General features: G+C 41.9%; 1 protein-coding gene across 2 annotated transcripts in view; it reads right to left on the bottom strand.

Annotated features, from left to right (window-relative positions):
- MCTP1 (multiple C2 and transmembrane domain containing 1) overlaps positions 1-14815 on the bottom strand; it is a 1090031-nt gene that overhangs the window by 550329 nt on the left and 524887 nt on the right. For both annotated transcript variants that reach the window (XM_044276001.1, XM_044276002.1), the window contains exon 3: positions 8751-8893. In XM_044276001.1, the coding sequence (XP_044131936.1) occupies positions 8751-8893 (143 nt within the window). The remainder of the gene's footprint in view (positions 1-8750; positions 8894-14815) is intronic.

Below are 14815 nucleotides of genomic sequence, written 5' to 3'. Positions count from 1 at the left end.
GTGTGTTCAGTGAGTCCTAATAGAAGAGAGGAGCTGGATCTGTATTTGTACAAGGTTGTGGATCTAGCCAACAAATATGGAGGTACGGCGTTTTACGAATATCATAGGTCTTTCTCAGCTAAAGCGGCAGCGGCGCAGAGGCAGTTCCAGCATACCGTTGATTGGTCCGTAGTCGATACCGAGCTGTTTTGCCGGCATTTTGCAGGTCTCAAAGCCCCGGCGTGCAGTAGCTGCGGCTCTTATGCACACGCCACAGATTGGTGTGCTAGCGCCAGGCCAGAACGAGCACAAGCTAGCTATACTCCCCAACCTCCGTTTGCCAGGCTTACAACAGGCGTAGACAAGTTAGGGCGGCCGATTAAATACCTTGGTAAAACACAGATATGTAACAACTTTAACGCCGTGGGTTGTTTTTATAATCATTGTAGGCTGCTGCACTTGTGTACCCTTTGTTTTAGGGCTCATTCTGTCACCGTGTGCCCCCAGAAGGGGCAACATGCAGCATGACTAAGCGTGGTAGATATGGATCTGCTGGCCATATATTTACAAGATCATCCAGATCAGAGTTGGGTACAGTTTCTGGTCGATGGTCTTCGGCATGGCTTCCACACCGGTCTGGTGGTGCTGCCGCAGGTTACATATGAATGCAAAAACCTGTTGTCAGCCAGCAGAGACCCGGTCTCCATTTCACACTTGCTAGCTGGCGAGTTAGAGAAGGGATATTTAATAGGTCCAATGGCACAGTCCCCATATGATTGTTGGAGGGTCAACCCCATTGGTGTCGTCACAGGGAAATTTTCCAATAAAAAAAGGGTAATCTACGATTTGTCAGCTCCTCATTCACTCTCCATTCCAAGTTTGAATTCGCTGATACCCTCTGAGGAAGTTTCCATGAAATATTCTTCCATAGATGAAGCCATACAGGTCATTCTGTCACTAGGCAAGGGAACCTGGTTGTCGAAAGCCGACATCACGGATGCCTTTAAGTTGTTACCCCTTAAACCTCAGCTGTGGCAGTGGCATGGCATTAAGTGGCAGGGGCAGTATTATTTTGCGAACAAATTGACTTTTGGCGCTAAGTCGAGTCCCTGGCTTTTCGATCAGTTTGCCCAAGGCTTGCATTGGGTACTAGTGAATGTTTTTCGGGTGCACCACGTAATCCACTACCTGGATGATTTCCTGCTAATCGAACCGCCCACACAAGCCCCACGAGATCTCACGGTGTTGAGAGGAGTTTTTGAAGACCTTAAAGTCCCCGTAGCCCCCAATAAAGTAGAGGGTCCAGGTAATATCATTACTTTTCTTGGCATTTGCTTGGACACAGTCAGCATGCAAGCAAGTTTGCCTCACGACAAGTTAACCAGGATCAGAGAAGTAGTACACAAACTCGCTCGTGTTAGAGTCACCACCAAAACAGATCTCCAGAGTCTACTTGGTATGTTGAACTTTGCAATGAGGATAATACCACAAGGTAGATCATTCATATCCAGGTTGCTGAAGCTTCTACCCTTAGCCCCGGATCAGGATAGCACACTTAGGTTAGATCAGGATGCTTTAGCAGATCTCGTGATGTGGGATGAATTTTTGGCGCAGTGGAACGGAGTGTCGTTTTTTGTCCCCTCTGTGTCTAGTCACTCTCCGATTGTCCACACAGACGCAGCTTCTTCTACCGGGTTCGCGGCCATTTACAAGAAACATTGGATGGCCAGTCCTTGGCCGACTGAGGTTTTATCTATTCCAGGCTTTCTACAGTCGTCCACCCTTTTTGAGATATATCCGGTAGTAGCAGCAGCGCATACGTGGGGTAGTCTGTGGGGTAACCAGACCGTGTTGTTTCTGACAGATAATGCAGCACTGGTGGACATCATGATGAAGGGCAGGTCTGGGTCCAGAGAAATTATGGCATTTTTGAGGAGGTTTGTGTGGTTGTCATTACAGTATAGGTTTAATTTTGTTTTCACGCATATTCAGGGACAGAGGAATCTTGCTGCAGATGCGCTAGCCAGGCTTAATGTTCCATTCTTTTTACAGGTTTCCCCAGGGGCAGACCAACTACCAACTACGATCCCGCAGCACAACCTGCTGGTCATGCAGTAGCACCACTACTCCTCACCGCCAGATCCCTGGTGGAACAATCCCTCTCCGTGAATACATTGAAGGTGTACAAGACAGCCTGGTTGTTATTCAATAAGTTCAGAGTCTCACATCCACCACTAGATATGGGACACATAACCTACCTAATGGCTTTTATTGGGTTTTGCCACTCAAATTTGAAGTTAGCTTACAACTCAATCAAGCTATATTTAGCAGGAATCCAGCATTACTGCTATCTGGCTCACCCGGAGCAGCCTTCCCTGTTTTCTGCCTATCCCATTAAGGCTATGTTACGAGGTATACAGAAAACCACCTTTCAGAAAGCCACAGGCCGTCAGCCGTTCACAGGTCCCATGTTTAGGGCAGTCTCCGACATGCTACGTAACCGGCCCTTCGGGCTAGAGACTAGTAGAGACGGCGTGATACCTGTCATTTTTCGGCTTCTTAAGGCCCGGGGAATTTACGTGCACAGCCTCTTCCACGAAGTTTCTTCGTAAGAAAGATCTAATTCCTGATAGTTCAGGGTTCTTGCTTAATCTAGAACAGTCTAAAGCTGCTCGTCCAGGGGAGATGGTACGCGTCAGGTATTTTCCCACCGGGGATCAGTGGTGTCCAGTCGAAGTCCTAAACCAATGGTTACTTCATGTACGTACGTCACTACCAGACTCGCCGTTGCTGCCTCACAACGGCACACCTCTCAGCATTCAGGTTTTCCTGAAGTACGTTAGGACACTACTTGTCAATATCAATGTTAACCCAGCTAGCATCACGGGTCACTCGTTTCGTATCGGCGCTGCCTCAGCCGCCTCCAAGAACGGTGTCCCAGTCCATGTCATCAAGAAACTAGGCAGGTGGAAGTCCTCGTCGTACCTTACGTATATTCCAAACCCATGTCATGAAATGTCTGTTGCTTTTCGTAATCTGTTGGCATAATTCGTGTTCATTAAAGCACTAGCTACACTAACGTTTATACTTTTTGGCCACTTTAGGCTACCTTTACGACAGCAGTTATGGCATAATTCTACTGCTTATTATGGTTAGGGGGTCGTGGTAGGGCACGCTTTCGGATAGCCGTCCGAACACAAGTATTAAGGCTAAGGTATTGCCGTATTTGTGTGAGGGGAGGCTCCCTCTCACGGCATATAAGGCTCACCCCCCATAGCCCACATCGTGCGGCTCGTTGCTTTTCACCCACCCACCCATTCCCCCTTTTTCAGTTTTCGGACTACTAAGGTGGCCCACTTTAGGCTACCTTTACGACAGCAGTTATGGCATAATTCTACTGCTTATTATGGTTAGGGGGTCGTGGTAGGGCACGCTTTCGGATAGCCGTCCTAACACAATTCGTATTTATTAAGGGGTGAGCATTTTGTCCCCACAGGTGTTTTGCAGAAAATAAATGCGTAGCGGATTGTGCAAAGTGAAAATTGTACATTTTCCACAGGTATGGCATTTCAGTACCCAATATACTGTGCCCAGTTTGTGTCATTTGACACATTACACCCTTAAAAGTTTAATTTATAATTTTAATTTATTTGGAAAAACATACAAATGTTTGCTCACTTTTTATTTTGTTTTTGGGAAGTAGGATAAAGAAAAGGCAGCGAGGCAGCAACTTTTAAAATACATTTTACCATTTTATTTTTTACAAATAAAAAAAATCTGGTTTTATGATTGTCACCATTTTCTTGTAACTGGGTTGATGAGGGGAAATTGGGCTTTTTTTTTTACATGAAACCTTTTAGTTTTCATTTTTATAAGACACTTTTTTTATTTTATTTTATTTTTTACTTTATTTTTTTGTCCCACTAGGGGACTTCAGCTTTTACAGGTCGGATACCTTCTACAATGCATTACTATGCATTGGATATTGTAATTTATTGTGAATGTCAATATTACACTGACAGTTGCATATGGCCTTGGGCTTCTGTAGCAGCCATTGGCGACCTGTAATTGCATCGCCCTGTGATCGCAGCTCCCTCCCTCTGTAAACACCTTAGATGAGGAGGTTAGCATTGACTGCTGCATCTAATGAGTTAATCTGGGCAATACAGCAGGGTATTAGGGTATACAGCAAATAAAGCAGATATTTCCTGCTGTGCCATACATGTATGGGGAGAGGCAGAAAGGGGTTAAACTGTACTACTGATTCGGTAAAACTTTTTAATTTTTACATTTATATCTTTGTTTTTTGTAAGAGCTATGGGTACAGGAGGGAGGTGTAATTAGTGATTGATAGCATTGGGTGTATAAGGGCTCATGCACACGACTATGTATTTTGTGGTCTGCAAAACATGGATCCACAAAAAATACGGTTGACGTCCGTGTACATTCCGTATTTTGCAGAACGTAACAGCTGATCCCTAATAGAACAGTCCTATACTTGTCCATAATGCTGACAATAATAGAATATGTTCTACCCTTTGTGGAATGGACATACGGTAACAGAATGCACATGGAGTAAGACTACATTCACACGATCTTATGTATTTTGCAGTTCACAAAACACTGATCTGCAAAAAATATGGATGACGTCCTTTTGGCATTCGCATTGCATCAATTTTTTTTGCGGATCCATTGTAACAATGCCTATGCATTGTCCACAAAATGGACAAGAATAGGACATGCTCTATATTTTTTGCAGGGCTACGGAACGGACATACGGTTGCGGTCAGCACATGGTGTGCTGTCCGCATTTTTTGCGGACCCATTAGAATGAATGGGTCCACATCCTATCCGCAAAAAAAACGGAATGGACATGGAAACCAAATACGTTCGTGCACATGAGGCCTAACTTCAGTTTTTTTTTTTGCAGACCCATTGAAATAAATTATTCTGCATAAGGTCTGCAAAAAAAACGGAACGGACACGTAAAGAAAATACTTTTGTGTGCATACAGAGATAGCTGTCAGTCACTGATAACAGTGCCTTCCTGTACCGATAGTTCTTACAAAAAGCAAAAATATAAATATTATACGTTTACAGAATTTTTACCCACAAAAACTATATATCAATCTGCTCAGTTTCTCCTGCGGGTGAACAGCCTGTCAGATACGCCCTGCCGCTAGTTCACGTGTGCCACTGGAATGCCGCTCCGTCCCCATTAACTATAATGGGGGCGGAGTTCCGACGGTGGCACGGCAGCGCACGGCGAGAGGCAGCTGGAATAAAAGTACTGCAGATTGCATTTTTTGGTGACAGGTCCTTTTTAACTCTTTCCCTACCAGCGCCATACATGTAAGACGCTGGGGCGATAGACAAACATAGCTGGCAGGTCTCGGCTGTTTCAAACAGTCCTGCGGCTAATTACCATGACTGGCAATAATGCCAACTGCGGTAATTAAGGGCTTTAGATGCCGAGAACAAGTGAGATCATGACATTTAAATGTGGAAAAACTGCAAGCTCGCGCTTGAGGCTGAGAACATTCAAAGTGCAATTCGTATTTTGGCCACCAGATGGCAGACCAACATAAGAAATGAGCAATTCTCAATAAGTGCAGTTTAAAAATACATGATTGTTCAAAATTAAAACTAAAAAAATAGATTTTGTAGGCTCATATATAAGCTTCAAAATCATCACAAACAAATTAACAAAAAACTGTTACAAAATCTATAAAAAATTTAAAAATATAAAAGTTTAAATCCCTTTCCCTATAATAAAAATACCTAAATAACAAAAAATGTAAACATCATAGGTATCACCGCGACTGAAAACACCCGTACTGTTAAAATACAAAAGGGTCAAAATTGCCAATTTGTCATTTTTTCATTCTTTTACCCCAAAAAATGTAATAAAATATGATCAAAAAGTCACACACACACACACACACTCCAAAATGGTATCAATAAAAACTACAGATTGTCCGACAAAAAATTAGCCCACACACAGCTCAAAAAGTTATGGGGATCAGAATATGGTGATGTAAAAATTTTTTTTTTTTTTTAAAGTTTACATTTATTTTCACACTATTTAGACATAAAAAAAAAACTATACATATGTGGTACCGTTGTAATCACACTGACCCAGAGAATGAAGAACATGGGTCAGTTTTTCCACAAACAGAACGCTGTGCGAACAAAACCCGTAAAACGGTGAAGGAATTGCATTTATTTTCCAATTCCACCCCATTTGGAAATGTTTTACCGCTTCCCACTGCATTGTATGCCATAATTAATGGAGGCATTAGAAATTACAACTTGTCCCGCAAACAATAAGCCCTCATACAGCTATGTGACTGGAAATTTTATAAAGTTCAAGGCTCAAGGAAGATGGGAAAGAAAAATGAAAATGCAAAAATGAAAAAAACCTCCGGTATCCTAAGGGTTAAACCAGGCAAAATGCCAGGTAGGGCTATCTCAGTTGAATGTATAGATACAGTTGACTTTGTGATCTTTGCTTCATTCTTCAGAAAAAAGTACTTTTAATACATATGCAAATGAGCTGTTAAGTGCACTAAGGGAGGGCCCAGGCACTCTTGCTTTTCCTCCTTTAATTGCCATGCAATAAGACTACGTATGAAATTGGCCCTGTCAGTCAGGAAGGAGAGAGTGTGTGGTAGGTTTTGTCGCAGGAATATCTACAACTGAAAACCAAATTCCCTTTATTTAAATGGAGCCTGCAGAAATGCACATGCTTGAATATATATAAACCTCATTCAGATGAATGGTACTGATTTTCACTGGTATAAATGTCTGCAACAAAGTCTGCCAAGTATCAAGGCATCCTTATTTATAATGTACCGTTTCATTTTCTCTAGATTGCCACCAGATGGCGACATTTCTACAGCATTTAAACAGTATTGAAGGACCCATTAAAACGGAATATGAACAAGCTCCTTATGTTCAATTTGAAGTTTAGGTTTAATTTTTGCTTCCCATTTAAAGTAGAATTGGATTCTACAACATGTTTCTGTCTGGAATATGCAGCATTGTGCTATTCACTGAAAAAATAATCTGATCTATCATCATAAAAGCTGCAATCACAACAAAAGCTGTAATGACTACATTTCTTAACGACCCGTGGGAAATTCTCTGTCCGTTTTAATCGCTATAACCGGGATGGTAATGACTACTGACAAGATTAATTATTACAGGGTCCCTTCTGTTCCAAACATTTCTTCTGGCTGATCACAAGTAGGTGTCCACATTGTTCCTGATATTCTGGTTTCTGTACTTTGGACCACTGATCTTCTAGCCCTGCACACTTTCTGAATAACGTCATGTACATTAAATTTACATCTATGTGTTCTATGGCAGGATGACCCTCTTTTGGCATCATGTGCCCATAGACACCTATGGGTACCTATCTGTATGCCAGTGTTCCCCAACCCGTAACTCACCAGTTGTTGCAAAACTATAACTCCCATCATGCTACAGCATGATATATTTGGACACTTTGGAGCACATAAAGCTGGCAGTGGATCACCTAAGTTATGTACAGGCGCCAGCCTCTACATAACTTCAGCGGATCCACCACCGCTTCTAAAAGGTAAGCCAATTTCCTCGCTGTCTTACATTAAGACCATTTCCACACCTAAACCAGGCATAGAAAATGGTAAATGAGATGGGCCTGCCGTCCTGTCCCCTTCCCTGCCCACTTTTTTAGACCTTGCGTGAACGGGGAATAAGTCACAGATTCTGCTGCACCATGGCATGCAACAGAATCTGCACCAGATATACGCAACAAAAGTGGCGTATATCTGGTCATAAATGGTTACCTTTGTCTGGGTGTGCATCAAAGATCTCCAACCTGTGGCTCTCAAGTGCAAGTCCCATCATAGTGCCAGCTATCAAAGAGACACAGGTTGGAGATCTTTGGTGTACACCAAGACAAAAGGGGAGATTTATCAAACTGGTGTAAAGTAGAACTGGCTTAGTTGGGGAGGGTGGAGTTCTAGTTTAGACAGTGTGGAGTGAGGAAGCACAGTCTAGAACTCCTACTCGAAGGGTCTTAGGGACCAGACCTTGTTCCAACTCTTCTGTGAGACCACTAATCTAGAGAGACTTCAAGAATACCAAAGATACAGATATAGTACCTGAAAAGCTACAGCTTTACAGTCAGCAGTGTGACCAGCAAGCTACAGCTTTACAGACCCTGCTGCAGGAGAAGGACTACAGCTCTGACACTTATCCAGCCACCATAACTCTTCATCTGGGGATAGAAATAGCACTTTTTCCAAACTACTGCAGGATGGACCACAAGTTATATCTTGCACTGAGTAACAAAAGACTTTTATTTTTTTACTTGTAGCCTGAGTCTTTAAATCACCTTCACATTGCACTGTACCCCAGGGAGCAGTGGCCCGAGGGAGTACACCATAGCCCAACATCTAATCAGGGACACTACCACTCCCATCCTGCACTGGCTTCCCTCAGGGTCTCCCTGCACATGTTTTTGTTTAACTCACGTGCCACATATCTTTGGATATTTTGAGCCTAGAGGAAATATAAAGAAGGGCATAGACCACGGGGTTAGCAGAACAAAACTGATTTATTTACCCACACACGCACTGTGTTTTCAGCTGTATGTCATGAAATGCACCAGGGCTGGGCTTAATAAAAATTGACTGGTACACAAGTAATAGGTATAAGGCATTACAATTGACTAGTCAGTATGACTTTTTTTTAACTACCAATCTGCTGAAATAAATCCTTACCTTGACATACAAAGATTCTTTAAGATTTTCAATTAGCAAGGAAACTTTGTCTTCCCAAACAGGGTTAAGGTTCTTGTGTATTGTCTTGCTTCGAAAAACCTCTTTTCCTCCAATTTTAAACTTGACATATGGGTCACTTGTCCCTTCAATAAACAGAAGAAAATCAATGAAGAAATATAGCAACAATACATTAGCTACAAGTATACAGCATACTACATATGATGCTTTTTCTGTCCTCTTGGGTTTTAGATTAACTAGCCTGATGGGAACGTTAAAAATCAAAATAATAAATCTTTATTGATAAAGAATGTTTAAAAATATATGGAATAACCCCAGTTATAAATAACCAGGCTTAAAGAGGCGTATCCGTTGTATGGCTGAGTACATATGGCTGAATACATATAGCTGAATACATATAGATTACCGTACAGACATGTCAATGGATGGAGCGATGTGCAGATATATGAAGTACTGTACTCTACTTGCGCTCACTAATCCATTACATACACCTCCACTAATATAAGAGGTCACTGAGGGCTGACTCATCAGGGTCAATAGTGTGCCCCCAGACAGCTATCATAGGACACAGTTATCCCACACGCTGCCTATGATTTTAAGTGACCAGCCGGTCACTTAATGCTGCCCTTACAAGTGACTGTTATCATCTAACAGTGTGCCTCGCATTGTATGAGGCAGTTATTACATATAGCTCAGAAATGTGTCCAGCTTTCTATAATTGGCTCGACGCATTTCCGTGCCTGCATAGACTCGGCACTTCCTCAGGAGCCTATTGCTATAAGACGCACAGTTTAGGTGATTGTGCAACAATATTCTGCCCAGTTGTTGATACTGGGGTTGGAGCATCGGTTCTACGATGGCAGCCTCGCGGCCACGTGAGCTCCAGAGTTTAAAGGGGCTACACCCCGCCTCCCTGGGCGCGACAAAGGACGGCCTGCCAGTCGGATGGGGAAAACGCCTTACTCATATGCCTGCAAAACCACCCTATGAGTGTCATCACATAACGGGGGCAGTACCAAAGGTAACTAAGTAAACATGGCGAACTTACAAGGCGGCTATACATAAAGATTGGGGAATCCATCATATAGGGAATATCTCGGTGATGCTACAGGTAAAAGAACATACAATGCAAATATATATATATATATATATATATATATATAGAAACACATCCCATTTAAACCCTAATGAAAACAACAGGGACGATGATAAACCATCGTCCCCGGATACAGTACATAGGGAAAGCAAAATCACGCAAATAACTGAAAGGCAATTAAATTGAGTGAATATCTAAATGAATGATGTGAATGAGAGAGAATCATTCAGACCCATAGGTTTGGTTGTATTTCACCTATATATCCACTGAGCTTTCTTTTGAAACAGTAACAAGTCCCAGTTGCCACCTCTCGGCGACCTTTTTATCAATTCAATGCCCTGAAAATTGTCCTATTCAACTTTGCCATCATGGCACTCACGGATGTGGTGGGCTACCGGTGTGTCATTCAATTTGGCTATATCCGAGATATGTTCGCCAATACGTTGTGCAATTCGCGTTTGGTTTTACCAACGTATTTAATCCCACAGACACACGACATTAGGTACACAGCCACCACGGATTAACAGTTAACAAATGGTCTAATAAAAAACGATCTGTCAGTGGTGCTGCCTGTAAAAGATTTACCCCTACGTATGTATCTGCAGAATTTGCAAGAACCACATGGGAAGGTACCAACCAAGTTGTTCTGTAACCATATTTGTTGGCTAAACCCTTGATATAAACTATGAACAAGTCGATGCTGTCGATTTTGTGCGATCAGTAAATCTTTGTTGCAGGTCCCTGGCTGCATGTCTAAAATCAGAAATTTGAGAACAATTTCTTTGGACCCTCAGGTATTGCCCTTTGGGTATACCTCTTTTAAGGGTTACCGGATGTCCATTTGCTACCGTAGGAGGTTATTCGTGGCAGTAGATTTTTGAAAAATACTCGTATCAATGTGACCAAATTAATTGATGGAAATTTAAAGGTCCAGAAATGATATACACTTCTCATGAATTTCTGATGTGAAGACCAGGCCAAGCTGATTCACATTAAGGACTGCAACAAATTCCTGAAATTGAATCTTACTGCCGCGCCATAGGATCAGTACATCATCGATGTACCTGATCCATAACAGGATCTGAGATGTAAAGGGCTCAAGGGCATCGCTGAATACAATTCCTCTCTCCCACCAACCCAGGTAGAGATTGGCAAAGGTAGGGGCACATCGGCTCCCCATCGCCACTCCCCTGAGTTGGTGGAAGATCTGAGAATCAAAAATAAACATATTATGTGTAAGCACAAACTCAAGGAGCTCCATGACCAACAGATGTTGCCCCCTTTGCTGCAAAAACGTGAGTACCACTCGACAGCCCAACTTATGGGGAATTGAGCTGTAGAGGGCCTCAACATCCAGGCTAGTGCCCCCTTCACAGTGGATGTTATTGGCGAAGAACATACATTGTGTCCCTTGCGCAAACTAGCCACAAATGGTCTCAAAATGGTGTCTAAGTAGATGCTGATGTTAGCAGTCAAACTCCCTACGCCTGACACAATTGGCCTACCTTTTAGGGGGTTCGTCCCATTATGCAACTTAGGAAGACTATAAAATGCAGCCAAAACAGGGAATTCTGGACGTAGAAAGGCAAATTCAGCTTTATTAATCAAGTTGGTATCAAGGGCTCTTTGTAGGATCTGTGATAACTCTTTTTTAAAAATCAGTGTGGGATCAGATTGCAACTTTCTGTATGTTTGTGTATCGCTCAAAATTCTGGAACACATTTTTTTATATAACTCATGTCTCAGAATAACAATGTTATCACCCTTATCCTATGGTTTTAATATGATATCACAGTCCTGCTGAAGCCTTCTCAATGCCTCGCTCTCATCCCTATCCAAATTGTCTGGGCCCCTTGTGTGCATTTCTAAGGAACGCAATTTATTAGTAACAATTGACACAAATGTGTCCACTGGTGTAGTATCCCCAATAGGAGGAAGTTTCCTAGAGGGTGGTCTCAAAGCGGTAAATGGACCATCTCCCTCTTCACGCGTACTCTCAGAATAAAGGTACACAAGTAATTGGACATCAGGGAGGTCTTGGGGTTCAATTCCCAGCTCCTTACATTCACGGCGCTCATTCGTCATAAAGAATTTACACCACTTTAATCTCCATGCAAAGAGGTATATATTCTTTACCCATCCAAAGAAATTAAATCCCTGGATGGGTACAAAAGAGAGGCCTCTTTGGAGAACTTGCATTTCAAGGTCACATAAAACACGTGATGAAAAATTCACTATTTGTAAATCGCCGGTCTGACCTAACCAACTTATTTCTTGTTTCTCAGCAGGTATTGAGACATTGGGGGAGTGTTGTCTCTAAAATTTCTACTACCACGTCCTCTTCTGCTTCTACCTCTAGCACCTTGTGGTCGTCTAAGAGATTGTTCGTTCTGTCCTGATCAAGTTCAGTCTCACACTCGGATGAGGACACGTCCGTGTCCAACTCCAGAGCATCCGTGTGTTTGGTACTGTAATCAAATAACCTCCCCTCTTTGAGGTCTTTTATATCCATATTAAATAACAGGTGCTTTTTTTCCTTAAGCTGTGCAGTATATCTTTCAATTGCTAGTTGGAGATTAAATTCTTTTCTACTAAACTCAGTGTGTGTATTGAACTTCTTAATCTGCTCAATACTCTCTTTTAGTTCAGTTTCAGTAGTCGAAAGGACCACTTTCTCCTCAGCAAGAAGCAACTTCATCAGCCTAAGTGAAGAATCAATAGACTCCTTTTCCCATTTTTTTTATAAACTCATTTGATTTTAAATGAGCTGATGGAGTTATAGGATTACGTAAACCTCTGTGGACTATCTTGTTCTTAATATAATTTTCCAGGGACTGGGCCTCCCACCAGGACCAAATAAAGTTCTTATATATGTGTGTCAATTGTTTAAATGAAGTGGAAATACTTTGCGATTGATAGGACGTGGGTAACTGTTTTTCATAAAAAAAAATATTTGAATCACCCATCCATTCCTCAGTATTTTTTTTTTTAAACCAAATTTTTATTCATTTTGATTTATCAGTCAGTTACATTGTACAAATCCAATGATCACAGAATCATTATACATATACATATATCTATCAGAATCCATTCCTCAGTATTGATGTTCCCTGAAAGGAAGCCTGCCATTCCCCTTTATCACACTAAATAATTCAATAGCTAACAGTTGAGGCCCTCTACAGCTCAATTCCCCATGAGTTGGGCTGTAGAGCGGTACTCACCCTTTTGCAGCAAAGGGGGCAACATCTGGTACGGCATAGTCTGTTGGTTATGGAGCTCCTTGAGTTCGTGCTTACACATAATGTGTTTATTTTTGATTTCTCAGATCTTCCACCAGCTCAGGGGAGTGGCATTGGGAAGCCCATGTGCCCCAACCTTTGCCAATCTCTACCTGGGCTGGTGGGAGAGAGAAATTGTATTCAGCGATGCCCTTGAGCCCTTTACATCTCAGATCCTGTTATGGATCAGGTACATCGATGATGTACTGATCCTATGGCGTGGCAGTAAGATTCAATTTCAGGAATTTGTTGCAGTCCTTAATGTGAATCAGCTTGGCCTGGTCTTCGCATCAGAAATTCATGAGCAGGGTAAAGTGGACATCCGGTAACCCTTAAAAGAGGTATACCCAAAGGGCAATACCTGAAAGTCCAAAGAAATTGTTCTCAAATTTCTGATTTTAGACATGCAGCCAGGGACCTGCAACAAAGATTTACTGATCGCAGTTATACCCAATATGTTAAAAAAAAGGCCTTCCAGCACTCACTGAGTGTGAATCGTTAACTGCAATACCCAAAAACAAGGGAACAGCAGGATAATACACTCAGAATTATTGGGACTTATGACAAAGCGCATAAGGAAGTAAGGCAGATATTATCTGAGAATTGGGATATTCTGCGAAGTGATCCAGATATTAGTAGCATTGTTCCTGTGCATCCTGCCATCGCTTACTGCTGGAGTCAAAATCTACAGGATTGACTTGTTCATAGTTTATATCAAGGGCCTAGTCAACAAATATGGTTACAGAACAACTTGGATGGCACCTTCCCATGTGGTTCTTGCAAATTCAGCAGATACATACGTAAAGGTGAAGCACCACCGATAGATCGTTTTTTATTAGATCATTTGTTAACTGTAAATCCGTGGGGATTGTGTACTTAAGGGGGAAAAAATTAAGGGGGAAAAAATTAAGGGGGAAAAAATTAAGGGGGAAAAAATTCCTTCCCGACTCCAATCAGGCAATCAGAATAACTTCTTGGATCAATGACCCCTCTCTAGTAGCTATAGCCTGTAATATTATTACACTCCAAAAATACATCCAGGCCCCTCTTGAATTCTTTTTTTTTGTACTCACCATCACCACCTCCTCAGACAGAGAGTTCCATAGTCTCACTGCTATGTTTGTGTACAAACCTTCTTTCCTCCAGACGCAGAGGATGTCCCCTCGTCACAGTCACAGTCCTGGGGATAAATAGATGATGGGATAGATCTCTATACTGTCCCCTGATATATTTATGTCGCCTGTTTTTGAATCCTTTTTGAATATTGGCACCACATTTGCTATGCGCCAATCCTGTGGAACACTCCCTGTCAGTACAGAGTCTGTAAATATCAGAAATAATGGTCTGACTATGACATTTCTTAATTCTCTTAGGACATGGGGGTGTATGCCATCTGGTCCCGGCGATTTGTCTATTTTAATCTTTTTAAGTCACTGTTGTACTTCTTCCTGGGTCAGAAAGGGCACTTTTAATGGGGAATTTATTTTTACATTCTGCATTTCATCTGACAGTTTATTTTCCTCAGTGAATACAGTGGGAAAAAAAATATTTAATAGCTTTGCTTTCTCCTCATCGCTCTCTGCAACTTCCCCCCTCATTGCTCTGTAGAGGGCCGACACCTTCAGATTTATACTTTTTACCATTTATATAATTGAAGAACATTTTAGGGTTAG

Source organism: Bufo gargarizans, chromosome 1 (genome assembly GCF_014858855.1).
Source record: "Bufo gargarizans isolate SCDJY-AF-19 chromosome 1, ASM1485885v1, whole genome shotgun sequence".
In the NCBI taxonomy this organism is placed as follows: Eukaryota; Metazoa; Chordata; class Amphibia; order Anura; family Bufonidae; genus Bufo; species Bufo gargarizans.
The sequence above is the reverse complement of the archived record's forward strand: the minus strand, read 5'-3'. Positions and strand labels throughout refer to the sequence as shown.